Source organism: Amblyraja radiata, chromosome 21 (genome assembly GCF_010909765.2).
Source record: "Amblyraja radiata isolate CabotCenter1 chromosome 21, sAmbRad1.1.pri, whole genome shotgun sequence".
In the NCBI taxonomy this organism is placed as follows: Eukaryota; Metazoa; Chordata; class Chondrichthyes; order Rajiformes; family Rajidae; genus Amblyraja; species Amblyraja radiata.
In genome coordinates this window covers 2,601,791-2,616,520 of record NC_045976.1, presented here as the reverse complement: position 1 = coordinate 2,616,520, position 14,730 = coordinate 2,601,791, and the positions used below count along the sequence as shown (strand labels likewise).

Below are 14,730 nucleotides of genomic sequence, written 5' to 3'. Positions count from 1 at the left end.
AGAGTTGAACAGGTACTTCGGATCTGTCTTCACTAAGGAAGACACAAACAATCTCCCAGAATACTGGAGGACAGAGGATCTAATGGGGTCGAGCAATTGAAAGACATTTTCATTAGGCGAGAAATAGTGTTGGGTGGGCTAATGGGACTGAAGGATGATAAATCCCCAGGGCCTGATGGACTGCATCCCAGGGTCCTCAGGGAGGTGGTTCTAGAAATAGTGGACGTATTGGTGATCATTTTCCAATGTTGAATAGATTCAGGATCAGTTCCTGTGGATTGGAGGATAGCTAATGTTATCCCACTTTTCACGAAAGGAGCGAGAGAGAAAACGGGGAATTACAGACCAGTTAGCCTGACTTCGGTGGTGGGAATGATGCTGGAGTCAATTATTAAAGAGGTAATAATTGGGGCATTTGGATAGCAGTAAAAGGATTAGTCCAAGTCAGCATGGATTTATGAAAGGAAAATCATGCTTGACTAATCTTCTGGAATTTTTTGAGGATGTGACAAGTAAAATGGTTGAAGTAGAGCCAGTGGATGTAGTGTATATAGACTTTCAGAATGCCGTTGATAAGGTCCCGCACAGGAGACTGGTGACTAAAATTAGAGCACATGGTATTGGGGGTAGGGTGTTGATGTGGATAGAAAATTGGTTGGCAGACAGGAAGCAAAGAGTAGGGTCCTTTTCAGAATGGCAGGCAGTGGCGAGTGGTGTGCCGCAAGGCTCGGTGTTGGGGCCACAACTGTTTACCATGTATATTAATGATTTGGAAGAGGGAATTAGGAGCAACACTAGCAAGTTTGCGGATGACACAAAGTTGGGTGGCAGTGTGAACTGTGAAGAGGATGTTAGGAGATTGCAGGGTGACCTGGACAGGTTGAGTGAGTAGGCAGATGCATGGCAGATGCAGTATAATATAGGTAAATGTGAGGTTATCCACTTTGGTGGCAAAAAAAGCGCCTCCTGCGAGTGTGGGGACCCAGCACAGACAGTGGAGCACATAGTTACCAGTTGCCCCAAACACCGGCCACCGAATGGTGAACGAGGTCTGATTGACATAGACGATGACACGTTGGCCTGGCTCGCCTCAACGGAGCTGCAGGTCTAAAAGACAAACGACAGAAGAAGAAGTGGCAAAAACAAGGGGGCAGATTATTATCTCAATGGGATTAGGTTAGGTAAGGGGGAGGTACAGCGAGACCTGGGTGTCCTTGTACACCGGTCACTGAAGGCTGGCGTGCAGGTACAGCAGGCAGTGAAGAAAGCTAATGGAATGTTGGCCTTCATAACAAGAGGATCTCAGTATAGGAGTAGAGAGGTTCTTCTGCAGTTGTATAGGGCTCTGGTAAGACTACATCTGGAGTATTGCGTACAGTTTTGGTCTCCTAATTTGAGGAAGGACATCCTTGTGATTGTGGCAGTGCAGCGTAGGTTCACAAGATTGATCCCTGGGATGGCAGGACTGTCATATGAGGAAAGATTGAAAAGACTTGTATTCACTGGAGTTTAGAAGGATGATGGGGAGTCTTATAGAAACATATAAAATTATAAAAGGACTGGACAAGCTAGATGCAGGAAAAATGTTCCCAATGTTGGGTGAGTACAAAATCAGGGGCCACAGCCTTAGAATAAAAGGGAGGTCATTTAAGACAGGTGAGAAAAAAACTTTTTCACCCAGAGTTGTGAATTTGTGAAATTCCCTGCAACAGAGGGCAGTGGATGCCAAACCACTAGATGGATTTAAGAGAGAATCAGATGGAGCTCTAGGGGCTAGTGGAATCAAGGGATATGGGGAGAATGCAGGCACGGGTTATTGATTGGGGACGATCAGCCATGATCACAATGAATGGCGGTGCTGGCTCAAAGGGCCAAATGGCCTCCTCCCGCACCTCTTCTATGTTTCTATGTTTAAATCTTACTTTCCTCAATATAAATATAATTGAGGGCCGTCCACACATGTACTGTGATTTCTTAGCTGATCATTTCGACTAGAGCTTATGATTTTGGATCACAACATGGAACAAATTGTATAGTTATCCCTGAATATTTGCTGTAGTAATTAGAAATTTACTGCAGTTTTTAAACTATGATTATGGAGGGAGGATGGTTTCTTAATAACTCATTTATAATATCTATGTCATCACAGAAACGATTTTTCAAAGTAAACCTCAAATTAGAGCTACTGCGTGAAAACATGCCCTTTGGCCCTCCGAGTCCACACTAACCATGAACCCCATACACAGGTGCTATCATACACATTAGGGACAATTTACAATCTTTATCAAAGCTAATTAGCTGAAAAAACTCTACATCTTTAAAGTATGGGAGGAAACCGGAACACCCGGGGAAACCCCATGCATTAACAGTGAGAACGTACAAACCCTGTACCTGTAGTCAGGATCGAAACCCAGCCTCTGGCGCTATAATGCAGCAACTCTATCGCTGCGCCAATGTGCCGCCCAATATGAAACCTATTGATATTCTGTCTGTGGTAACCACATTGGGTGTTACTATTAGGCAGAAAAATCGTCAGATTAACTAATTGAAATACATTTTCCATTTTTAGGTGCTCGCACACCGTGGAGGCCATTGGACAATTCTGCAGAATACTTGTCAACTTCTATGGAATTGTGCACACATTGCAATGATGTACATCACTGGCATGGACACGGCAATAGAAGGTGTATTAAGCTCAGACAATGTCAAGCTGATCCTCTGTACACCATTTAACTTAGCTGCACTGAATCTCCTTGATATGATACTGCATCTACAGAACTCCAATAATTATGTAAAGGTAATGGCATAATTTACAATAAATAGACCAGAATGAGCTTTCTCCATCAGAGATTCCTCAGACCATTTTGATGGTGATGGAAATGCAAAATTACGGGATCAAAGTAATTTGGAGAAAAACATTATTTTAGCATTAAACTACCCACATTTTCCTTACTGGTAAAATAGATTATCTGGTTTTCAAGTCTCTTTCTGGCCTTCCTTTTCCTGAACAGCAGCCTCATAGTCCCCTGGGATATCTAAGCTCTGCTACCTGTGGACCTATGGGTGAGTGGTGGAGTATAGCGTTCGGGGACCAGCCCTCACCTGTGATGCCGCCCCCCCCCCCCCCCCCCCCCGCCTTGGGGGACATGACCCAACCGGTCCAGCTTCATCTAGTCTCCTTTAAAATCTGCTTATAGGTTTTGAAAATCTCATTGATATTCCTTATGTGAAATAACTTGCAATGTTTCACAATGTTAAAGGTGCTATTTAAATGCAAGTTGTTTATCCTGGCATTGGCTGTTAATTTATAATTTAAATAATCCACATTCACACATGGGTTACACGGTGGCACAGCAATAGAGTTACTGCCGTACAGCACTTGGTGTCTGTATGGAATTTGTACATCCCCCCCGTGACTGCATTGGTTTTCTCCGAGATCTTTGGTTTTCTCCCAGACTCCAAAGACATACAGGTTTGTAGGTAAAATTGGCTTAGTATAAGTGTAAATTGTCCCTAGTGTTTTGTTAATGTGCGGGGATCGCTGGTCGGTGCAGACTCGGTCGCTAGAAGGGCCTGTCTAAACTAAACTAAATTTAAACTACCCCGTAATTGCAATGCAGAAATGTTTTTACCTCAGACCAGAATCATAAGCATCCATTTCACTCCTGTCATCTTACTAAAATGGAGGAAATATAAACATTTTAGTTTATATAAATATGTTTTATATACATTAACATTGTTCTGACATTTTGGTCAAGTATTAAATGCTACTTTTCATCTTTTCTGAATTAGTTTATTGATACAGATGGCATGTTTCACGTCCCAAGCTGTGTGGGGCCCTTAGCAGATGATAAAGGTGGATTTAATCTGAAATTTGAACACCCGTTTGATGATGTGAATGTAGTTGACTTACACTGGGTGTGTGCCATGGTGTTATATGCTTTGGAGTTGCTGTGCAATCAAAAGAAGTGGGAATCCTTAGTCCATTTGGCCATCTACTTCAACATTGTTACACAGTGAGTGCCGTTTTCATCTTCTGGTGCATTTTTAATTTTGTTTAAGAAATGGTTAATTGCATGTTTATTCATTCTCTTCCCTCCAGATGAAAACTGAAACATGGGAAACTTGCTGTGAAATTAAAATCTTGTGCTTTATATACGTAGAGTCAGCATATTGCCACTGGGTGGACACAAAATGCTGGAGTAACTCAGCAGGTGAGGCAACATCTCTGGAGAAAAGGAATGGGTGACGTTTCGGGTCGAGACCCTTCAACCCTTGAAGGGTCTCGACCCGAAACGTCACCCATTCCTTTTCTCCAGAGATGCTGCCTCACCCGCTGAGTTACTCGAACATTTTGTATCTACTTTCGATTTAAACCAGCATCTGCAGTTCTTTCTTACACATATTGCCACTGGGTTCCTAGATGTGCTATTACCACCAAGCTGAACCAGCTGTCAAAGCTGTTGAAATGCTTGAGCAAATTAAAGATCTCTCATATAACAGTTTAAAAAAATTCGACAACATTAAAAAAACATTTATGTAAAAAAAATTGAGTTTAAAACATAAAATGCGAGCAAATTTGTATATATCTAATTGTTTTAATTGCATCAGAACATAGGAACTTGAAGCAGCAGTCAGCCATTCATCTCCTCATAGAATACAGACACAAAATGCTGGAGTTAAGGGCCTGTCCCACTTGGCCGTCGTTTATGCGACAGGCCGGTAGTGACAGTCGCGTGCGTCTTCATGCGTCAGCACAGCCGTCTGGAGTGCGTGACATCATTTGAATTGGTCGCTTTGGGTTATGTTTTCATCCTCCCCTTCCCCCCCCACCACCTCAATCTTCTAAATTCTAGTGAGTACAAGCCGAGTCTATCCAGTCTTTCTTCATATGAAAGTCCTGACATCCCAGGAATCAGTCTGGTGACCCTTCTCTGTACTCCCTCTATGGCAAGAATGTCTTTCCTCAGATTAGGAGACTAAAACTGTACACAATACTCCAGTTGTGGTCTCACCAAGACCCCGTACAACTGCAGTAGAACCTACCTGCTCCTATACTCAAATCCCTGCTCCTTTACTCAAAGTGAAGTGAAGCTCGAAGTGTGAGTGAAGCTGGAACATAAAATAAACAAACAGGTAAAATAATCAGAGCCGACTCAGCGTTTTAGCAAAATACCGACCCTGACCTTGCATTAACATTGAACCTTCCGCCGCAAACTCAATTAACGGTGCAGCTGCCCATTGAACAAAATGTTTTAAACTCTATATGAGTGTCAAGTGTCTGAATATTTGCAGAATATTTTTAATGTATCTTTATCAGCATCAAACGTCGCAGATCTGCCGCCCTCAATATGTCACCTACATGTATACAGTCAAATGACACAATATTGGTGACTTATTCTCTGGTGACTCTGATTTTAAACGCCATCGCAAAATGCACCTACATTCCACCATCAAAAGCATGTACAATCAAGATATTCGTGATAGTTGATTCGTATACTGTACTACAGTACTGCACATACAACGTCAGGTTGTCAGCGTGCGACCCCAATACATCCACGTGCGTTCGCGATACGTCACGCCGGAGACGCTCAAAGATTTTGTGCATTACAAAATCCTGGAGCGTCGCGCGATACCACGCGCAACTCCATACCCCTCCGCACTTCTCCATGCGACCGTCCCGTGCCGCCCACACGCTACCCGTGCGTCTCAACACGATAACGAGGTCGCGTAAATGGCGCGCAAATGACGGCCAAGTGGGTCAGCCCCTAACTCAGCAGGATGATCTAAGGTACACAAAATTGCTGGAGAAACTCAGCGGGTGCAGCAGCATCTATGGAGCGAAGGAAATAGGCGACGTTTCGGGCCGAAACCCTTCTTCAGACTGATGGGGGGTGGGGGGGAGAAGGAAGGAAAAGGGGAGGAGGAGGAGGAGCCCGAGGGCGGGAGGATGGGAAGGTGGGAGGAGACAGCTAGAGGGTTAAGGAAGGGGGGGAGACAGCAAGGGCTAGCAAAATTGGGAGAATTCAATGTTAATGCCATCCGGACGCAAGGTCCCCAGGCGGAATATGAGGTGCTGTTCCTCCAATTTCCGCTGTTGCTCACTCTGGCAATGGAGGAGACCCAGGCCAGCCCTTTGCTAGCCCTTGCTGTCTCCCCCCCTTCCTTAACCCTCTAGCTGTCTCCTCCCACCTTCCCATCCGCCCGCCCTCGGGCTCCTCCTCCTCCTCCCTTTTCCTTCCTACTCCCCCCCACCCCCCATCAGTCTGAAGAAGGGTTTCGGCCCGAAACGTCGCCTATTTCCTTCGCTCCATAGATGCTGCTGCACCCGCTGAGTTTCTCCAGCAATTTTGTGTATCTTCGATCTTCCAGCATCTGCAGTTCCTTCTTGAACAGGATGATCTAAGGAATGGGTGACGTTTCCGGTCAATATCCTTCAGGGTCTGTTTATGGTGTATCTTCCATGTAAATCAGCATCTGCAGTTCATTCCTACACATTCAGCTCCTCATGTCTGCTCCAGCATTCAATAAAAGCTCACACCTGATCTTTTACTTCCGAACCAATATCCCACACAATCCCTGTTTACCCCAATTATCTTGATATCACAAAACTCATGGGTCTCTGTCCCGATCCTCTGCAGGTCTTTCTATTCCCTGCTCTCGTTCTTAATGGTAGTGACATATTCTGGCACCTGGTTACAGGAATCAGCTTCCCTTCCATCCTGCCACACCTCTTAAAAATGGTGTACATTTCAAAAAATGACTGCTCATTTTTTAGCCTCGAGAATACAGGCATCATTTACTTAATATCACCACAGGGCAACACAATGGTGAAATGGTAGAGTTGCTGCCTTACAGTGCCTGAGATCCGGGTTCCATCCTGACTACGGGTGCAGTCTGTACAGAGTTTGTACGTTTTCCTTGTTGGTTTTCTCCGGGTGCTCCAGTTTCCTCCCACACGCCAAACACGTACATGTTTGGAGGTTAATTGGTTTCGGTGAATTGCAAAATTGTCACTAGTCTGTGCAGGTAAATGCACTGGTCAGCGCGGACGAGGTGGGCCGATGGGCCTGTTTTCGCACTGTTTCGCTAAACTAAACTAAAATAAGTTGCTCTCTTCAAACCCCAGAGATGTGGGTTCCATCCTGATTATATTGTATCCTAAACACGACATGTTTGTGGTTCCAGCAGGACGTTGTTATTTTATATAATGATTTTTTAATTTGTTTGCTCACTAGTGAACGGTACTCTGTGAAAGTCACTCCCCTCTTGGTTCACGCCCAGGGCCAGCTTCAGGCAAGGATCAGTGAGTGCCAGGGTCCTGCTCCTCCACAGCCTCATTTTGTGAAGGCCTCACTTGACTCAGGAACTGTTGTAAGTATCTGCTTTTTCTGTTGTGTGACTTTGGTGGAGGGAAACCCACTGTTGATGAAATCACGAGACATTGATGCAGAGGACAGTATTGTCAGAATAAATGTTTCTGATTGAAAGGTACAGCATGGAACCAGTCTCTTTGGCCCAGCGAGTCCACTCTGACCATCGATCAGCCGTTCACACTAGTTCTATGTTATCCCACCTTCGAATCGACTCCCTACACACAAAGGCCAATTTTACAGAGGCCAAGTAACCAACAAACTGCATGTCTTTGGCATGCATGAGGAAACCGGAGCAGCTGGAGGAACCCCATTCAGTAAGAGGGAAAATGTGTACTTTCCACATAGACAGCTCCTGAGGTCAGGATCTAACCCAGGTCTCTGACACTGTGAGGCAGCAACTCTACCAGCTACATCACTGTACCACTTTTCCTGTGTGACAGATGTTGAAACTGGGAGAATAGAATAGAATCCTAACAAAATATGGTAACATTCTGAGGCTAAGTGTAGAGAAGACTCTGAGGTGGCAAAGGACGCAAGCTTATCCCCTAAAATTAAAATAATGAAAGTTGTGGAATCAGTCATGTAACACAGCACAGAAACTGGCCCTTCAGCCCACCATGCTAATAAACAGTGTTTCCCAATCCAGCTTTCTGGCATGTGATGGGAACAGCCATTTATTCTCAATTGACTCAAAGCATTTTGACATCACCCGCTGTCACCTTCCTCTGCCAGTATAGGATGAGCCAACTCTCCAGTCATGACAAGCAAATCACTTCTTCCAAAGGATTGTGCACGAGCAGTCTAACCTGATTTGAATGTAGAAACACATTCATCTGGAGTCAGTTTCCTGAGGTTTCATTTTTGCTGGTTTTGACCCAACACATGCACCCATCTGCCATTTGTCCACCCATTTCTGTAGCTGATCACACATCCCGCTGTATACTGTGACAGCCTTCCTCAGTACACAGCACCAGAATCTTGGTATAGTCTGCAAACTCATCTACTCATCGACACATCTACGTTCATGTCCAAGACATCATTTTGCATTTTACAGTTTTCCATTCTAGATTTCATGCTGCCATAGAATCATCGAAAGTGATAGTCACGCGGTGTGGAAACAAGCCCTTCGGCCCAACTCACCACACCACCCAACAATGTCCCAGCTACACTAATCCCACCTGCCTGCATTTGGCCCATGTCCCTCTAAACCTGTCCTATGGGTATGTGTCTAATTGCTTCTTGAACATTGAGATAGTCCCTGCTTCCACTACCTCCCCTGGCAGCTCGTTCCATGCACCCACCACCTTTTTGTGAAAAAGTTACCGCTCAGATTCCAATTAAATCTTTTTCCCTTCACCTTAAACCTATGTCCTCTGGTCCTCGATTCCCCTACTACCCGATCTATTCCTCTCATGATTTTATACACCTCTATAAAATCACCCCTCATCCTCGTGCTCCAAGGAATAGAGTCCCAGCCTATTCAACCTTTCATAGCTCAGGCTGATAATTCCGGTATTTATATCCCTTAGTCCGTTCAATGAAAACACCGACTAGAATACTTTAAATCTCGTTTATTTTACCAAGGTGACCTTGAATCTCTGTCCTGCTTTGGGAAGCTCTCCCAGCATGTGAAACATGTGCTCAAAGGAATTAGCATATATATATATATGGTTGATACAGTGGGAGGTAACTTACAATGGACGGTAATTCTAGACCAATTACTACAGTATCACATGGTTATATAGGCGGGGACAATATTTCCACCCTATTACAATCATACACAGCAGAATACATCTTAGCCAATCACAATAGCATTGAACATCACATGTTTTATGAGAATGATGTCACAGTAAAAAAAGTGAAACCTAACTTCAATCAGCGCCTGATCTTCAAAAACGGAATACTGAACCCTTTAATCCGAGAGTATCCCCAGTTCTGCATATTCTTATTCCACCCTTTTATCATTCCATGATAACTCCCCATGTTCCTACTTATTTCTATCCTTCCCAGTCGTTCAAACTCTTCCTGCACCCTATTAATGTACTCAGTCTTTCTTCATCACAATACTTCGTCCTGTCTTACCAATAACATTCTCGGTGCACCTATGCCTTCCAGTGCGGTTTGCATTCTCCCCGATACACATTTTACAATTGTTAATCCAACAAAAATGCAAATAATCGCGATAGCTAGGTACATGGCCATGTTGATTAGCCAGTCTGACCAACTTCCAAAACCCCAATTACCCCAATCACTTGCTTCCTTCATGTTATCCAACTTTTATCTAATTAGCACCACCATTCAATAACTGAGTGGTATCTTTGCGGTTGCTTTCTTCAGCCTTGCTGGCCACAAGCAAATCATCCACATATTGGACGAGGGTGGAGCCACGCCAAAGGCTTAGCGTCTGCAACTGTTCGTGGAGACATCTGCAAAATAATGTTGGGGAATTCACAAACCCTTGGGGCAACCGAGTCCATGTATACTGTTGTCCGTTGTAGTTGAAGGCGTTGAGGTGCTGACTGTTCTGGTGCAAGGATAGTGATAAGGCATGCTGCAATGGTAGTGAGAAGGGTCACACTATTGAAAAGATCTGTGCCTGTGCTCAGATTTGGGCTAAAACGTGAGCTGGATTAGGCACCACTGCATGGAGCAGTTCCACTATGGCATTAATGGATCGCAAATCCTGAACCAATCTGTATTGATTCGGTTTCCCTGCTTTGGGTACTGTGAGGATAGGCGGATTACAACAGGATTGGCATTTGACCAGGATGCCCTGTTCTAGCAGTCCCTGGATTAATTGATCAATGCTTGGTATTGCCTGCTGCTTCAGCGGGTACTGTCGGATGGAAGGCAGTGCTACATTTTTTTCTGGAGAGCTACCTGGATGGGATCAATCTGAACGCATGCTACCTGAGTCGGGTCTTCTGCCCACACCTGTGGGTCAAACGACTCTGTTACCTCGCTCCCCAGATGATGGCATAGCGATGTAGTAACTGTCCTTGGTGTCTGATAAAATTGAACAGTACAATTATTAGGCAATTCTTGTTCATGGCTCGTGTTTGGATCTGCCAGGCTGACTGCTTGATAAACCATAGCTCCTAAATCCTTTGCATGAAATGGGAAATTCACTTTCATTGTTATATGTGGGGCAACCTCAGAGTCCTGCTTCTACAATTCTGAAAGCACCTCAGCATACGCTGCTGTTCCCTGTGGTGATTACAAACTGATGCTGTACTGCCTCATTCCAGTATGTTACTTTGACTGGCATATCTGTCCTTGGAATCCAGATAGTCTCTGAGTCTTGTCGGATTTGGGGAGGTTGTGAGTGGACTGAATGGATGACATGCCCTGTATCCACCATGAAGGTACACTGTTTTCTCGCAACTTGTAATACCAGAACAAGTTCCTTGTCAGTGTAGCACCCATTCACCACTAGGTTGGCTTGTCAGCATTGAGGAAATGGATCAGCCTGGGATAAGTCTGTGTACCTCCCTTGTCCTCAATCTCCTTGCCAACCTCCCCTTTGTTCTTGCTGATAACCCCTTTCCGCTTGTCTCCACCATGGGCACTCCTTGCTCCAATGGCCTTGCTGGATACAATTAAAGTAGCATTTAACTGCACAGGCCATTTGGCTCTGAGAATTGTCAGCAGTCCATATTGTTAGTTTTTATTGCCTCTATGACAGTGGCTGGGACTGGGAAACAATTTATCAGCACAGCACAATTGTGAGGTGAATTCGCACTGTTTCGCTATTTAGTATCCCCCGACTGACAGATGTATATCTCTGAACATCTCTGAAAACCTGTTAAAAAATTCTTCTTCCCCCTCTCTTTTCCGGGGTCTAGTATCCAGGACTTTGTACATGTCAATACGTTTTTTTACACAGTGGTAGTAAGGACGGTAAGGATTGTGTCATCCCAGGCCGGATTCTGGGCATGTTGATTGACATGGGTTGGGGACCCTAAGTTAGCTAGGAATCTTGCGTGTTCTACTGGGGTTAGAACATGTGGCACCAGGGCCCATAATTCTCTGGAATCCACAATATAGACACATATAGTGGTTTGGAGGGAGTTTACAAATGAGGCGGGTGATATATTTTTATTTGGCAGCTGGTTCAGTAAGATTATCATTTTGTTCGACTTCCACGAGAGGTAAATGTCCATATCACTGATGGGGACGAGTCAGTGTGTAGAAGAGAGATCGTCCGACTGACCATATGGTGCCAGCACAAAAACCTGGCCCTCAACACCAGCAAAACCAAGGAACTGATTGCAGACTTTGAAAGGGGTAGGATGGGGACCCACAGTCCCGTTTATATCAACGGGTCGATGGTGAAAAGGGTCAAGAGCTTCAAATTCCTGGGCGTGCATATCTCTGAAGATCTTTCCCGGTCCGAGAAGACTGATGCAATTATAAGTCAAGTCGTCAGGTTTATTCGTCACATACACATACGAGATGTGCAGTGAAATGAAAAGTGGCAATGCTTGCGGATTGTGCAAAAAAACTACAAAACAGAATGGAACAGAATCACATATTACATATTTGTGAGAGGAAAAAAACGAAAAAACAGCAATTTTAAAAAGACACCACACAACAGTAAATTGGTACAGTAAGTTAGTCCCTGGTGAGGTAGGAGTTTACAGTCCTATTGTTAGCCGGACCCAAGATGGCTTGCACCTGTCCAGTCACCGTCATGGCAGCTCCGCGGAAACTGCGTATTTTTAACTTGCATGTTCTTTTTTTTTTTAAATTCTAAGTTCCAACTCCCTAGCACTAACAAAGTATGACAGGGAAACTATCTTAAATCTAAACTCTAGCGTAAACGGAGACTTTTTAAACGCTGTACTCACCGATCCAGCGTGGCCAGCAGAGATCAACAATGGGAGCGCGGCTCCAAGGAAAACCCGGAGAAAACATCGGGGTAAGCGGCGCTGAAAGCCCAAGCCTTCCGTCCCCCTCTGCCCAGCATTCTTCTGGCGAATGTGCAGTCCCTGGAAAACAAGCTGAATGACCTCAGGACAAGGATCAGATTCCAGCGGGACATAAGGGACTGCAACATCCTCTGCCTGACCGAAACATGGCTGGTCACGCTGATTCCGGATCAGGTAATCTGCCCAACCGAGTCCTTCACTGTCCACCGTACTGACAGAACAGAAGAATCTGGGAAATCCAAGGGTGGAGGAGTCTGCTTCATAACCAATATCAACTGGTGCAACCCTGGAAATATCAAGATGCTTTCCCGTTCCTGCTCGCCGGAACTGGAGCATCTGACGATCTCATGCCGTCCATTTTACCTTCCCCAGGAGTTTGGCTCAGTGATCATCACAGCCGTCTACATTCCACCGCATGCGGAAACCAACGTGGCACTATCGGCCCTACACAATGTGCTATGTCGACATCAAAACAGATGACAATAAAGGCATTCAATTCAATTCAATTCAAAACAAGAACCCGGTTGCGGCTATGGTGGTGGCTGGAGATTTTAATAAATCAAATCTCAAGAAGATCATGCCGAACTTCTACTAACACATCATGTATGCCACCAGGGGGGAGAGAACATTGGACCATTGCTATACGCCTTTCTGGAAGGGCTACAAGGACGTTTCACTCCCTCCCTCAGGAAAATCTGACCACGCTGCCAATTTCCTGCTGCCAGAGTATAAACAGAGGATAGTTCGGGAAGCGGCAGTGACGAGGGATGTAACGCGGTGGTCCGACCAGTCAGAGACCGTGCTGCAAGATGCACTGACAGATGTTGACTGGAATATGGTCCAAGCAAGTTCCAGTGACTTCAGTGAGTTCGCGGAAGCAGTCACGGACTTCATCGCAACAATAGCCGATAACATCGTCCCCACGGTAAGGGTTAGCACCTTTCCAAATCAAAAACCCTGGGTGGACAGGTCCGTTCGAGTTGCCTTGAATGCTCGCACCGCTGCCTACAACTCGGGCCTGGCATCCGGAAATATGGACGTCGACAAGGTAGAGTCCTACCGACTGCGAATGGCGGTGAAGGACGCAAAAAGGAGGCACATCAGAGCCTTTACTTCCTGAGACGATTACGGAGAGCCGGTATGTCAAGGAGGACGTGCTCTAACTTCTGAAGGTGCACAATAGAGAGGATGCTGACCGGTTGCATCGTGGCTTGGTTCGGCAACTTGAGCGCCCTGGAGCGGAAAAGGCTACAAAAAGTAGTAAACATTGCCCAGTCCATCATCGGCTCTGACCTCCCTTCCATTGAGGTGATCTATCGCAGTCGCTACCTCAAAAAGGTTGGCAGCATCATCAAGGACCCACACCATCCTGGCCACACACTCATCTCCCCGCTACCTTCAGGTAGAAGGTACAGGAGACTGCAACGACCAGGTTCAGGAATAGCTACTTCCTCACAGCCATCAGGCTATTAAACTCGGCCCGGACAAAACTCTGAACATGAATAGCCCATTATCTGTTTATTTGCACTTTATCAGTTTATTTATTCATGTGTGTATATATTTATATAATGGTATATGGACACACTGATCTGTTCTGTATTAATGCCTACTATATTCTGTTGTGCTGAAGCAAAGCAAGAATTTCATTGTCCTATCAGGGACACATGACAATAAACTCTCTTGAATCTTGAATCTTGATATTGACACCAGCTGGAACTGCTGGGTCAAAAGTGACCGGGGAAGTGGACACAGGTGATACTGCAAGAGCTGATGATACTGCCGGAGCTGGTATAGTGGACACAGGTGGTACTACAGGATCAATTACCGTAGGGTGGGGGGTGTTGGAATGGTACGGTTGCCAGAGCACGTGAGCATTAGTACAGTGTATACTTCCCCATTCATCCAAATCAATCCTCTCTCTCTATCAAACCAAGCCAACCATCAAATTGCGTAATCTTAAGGTCCCCTTAGTGGCCACAATTCTATTCTTCCACCTGTGCTCCTTTGTTCTTGGCTACAACATTTCGCTCTTTGTCTGGCTCGCTCCAGATTTCTGCAGCACAAGGCCCCACACAAAACTCTGAGTTTCTTAAAACAGTTAACAAAGCAAGACACACAGTTTTGTGCAACCACAAAAATTAACAATGCAAGAACAAAATCCTACAAACGCTAATAAAAGTATTTGATTTTAATACTTTAAATCTGAAGTATCTGAGTCTACCACTTTAAGTGAAAGCGCTCGACTGTAGTGGAATGCAAGATTCTTATCAGCAAGGAATGCCACGAACCGCTATCAGAAAAATGCTTTATACTCCTCACTACTTCAAATTTAAAGCAAAATTGCCCGAATTTAGAGCAGAAAAATTTGATTGCACAGTCCTGAAATATCACAGACACCCCTTCACTGATCACACAGTCTTCAA

At 44.9% G+C, this 14,730-nt stretch overlaps 1 protein-coding gene across 1 annotated transcript in view; it reads left to right on the top strand.

The window, feature by feature from the left end:
• Window positions 1–14,730, top strand: part of cfap54 (cilia and flagella associated protein 54) — a 343,797-nt gene that overhangs the window by 87,962 nt on the left and 241,105 nt on the right. Inside the window, exons 21-23 of the mRNA XM_033039312.1 lie at window positions 2,570–2,797; window positions 3,793–4,016; window positions 7,239–7,374. Coding sequence (XP_032895203.1) covers window positions 2,570–2,797; window positions 3,793–4,016; window positions 7,239–7,374 — 588 coding nt within the window. The remainder of the gene's footprint in view (window positions 1–2,569; window positions 2,798–3,792; window positions 4,017–7,238; window positions 7,375–14,730) is intronic.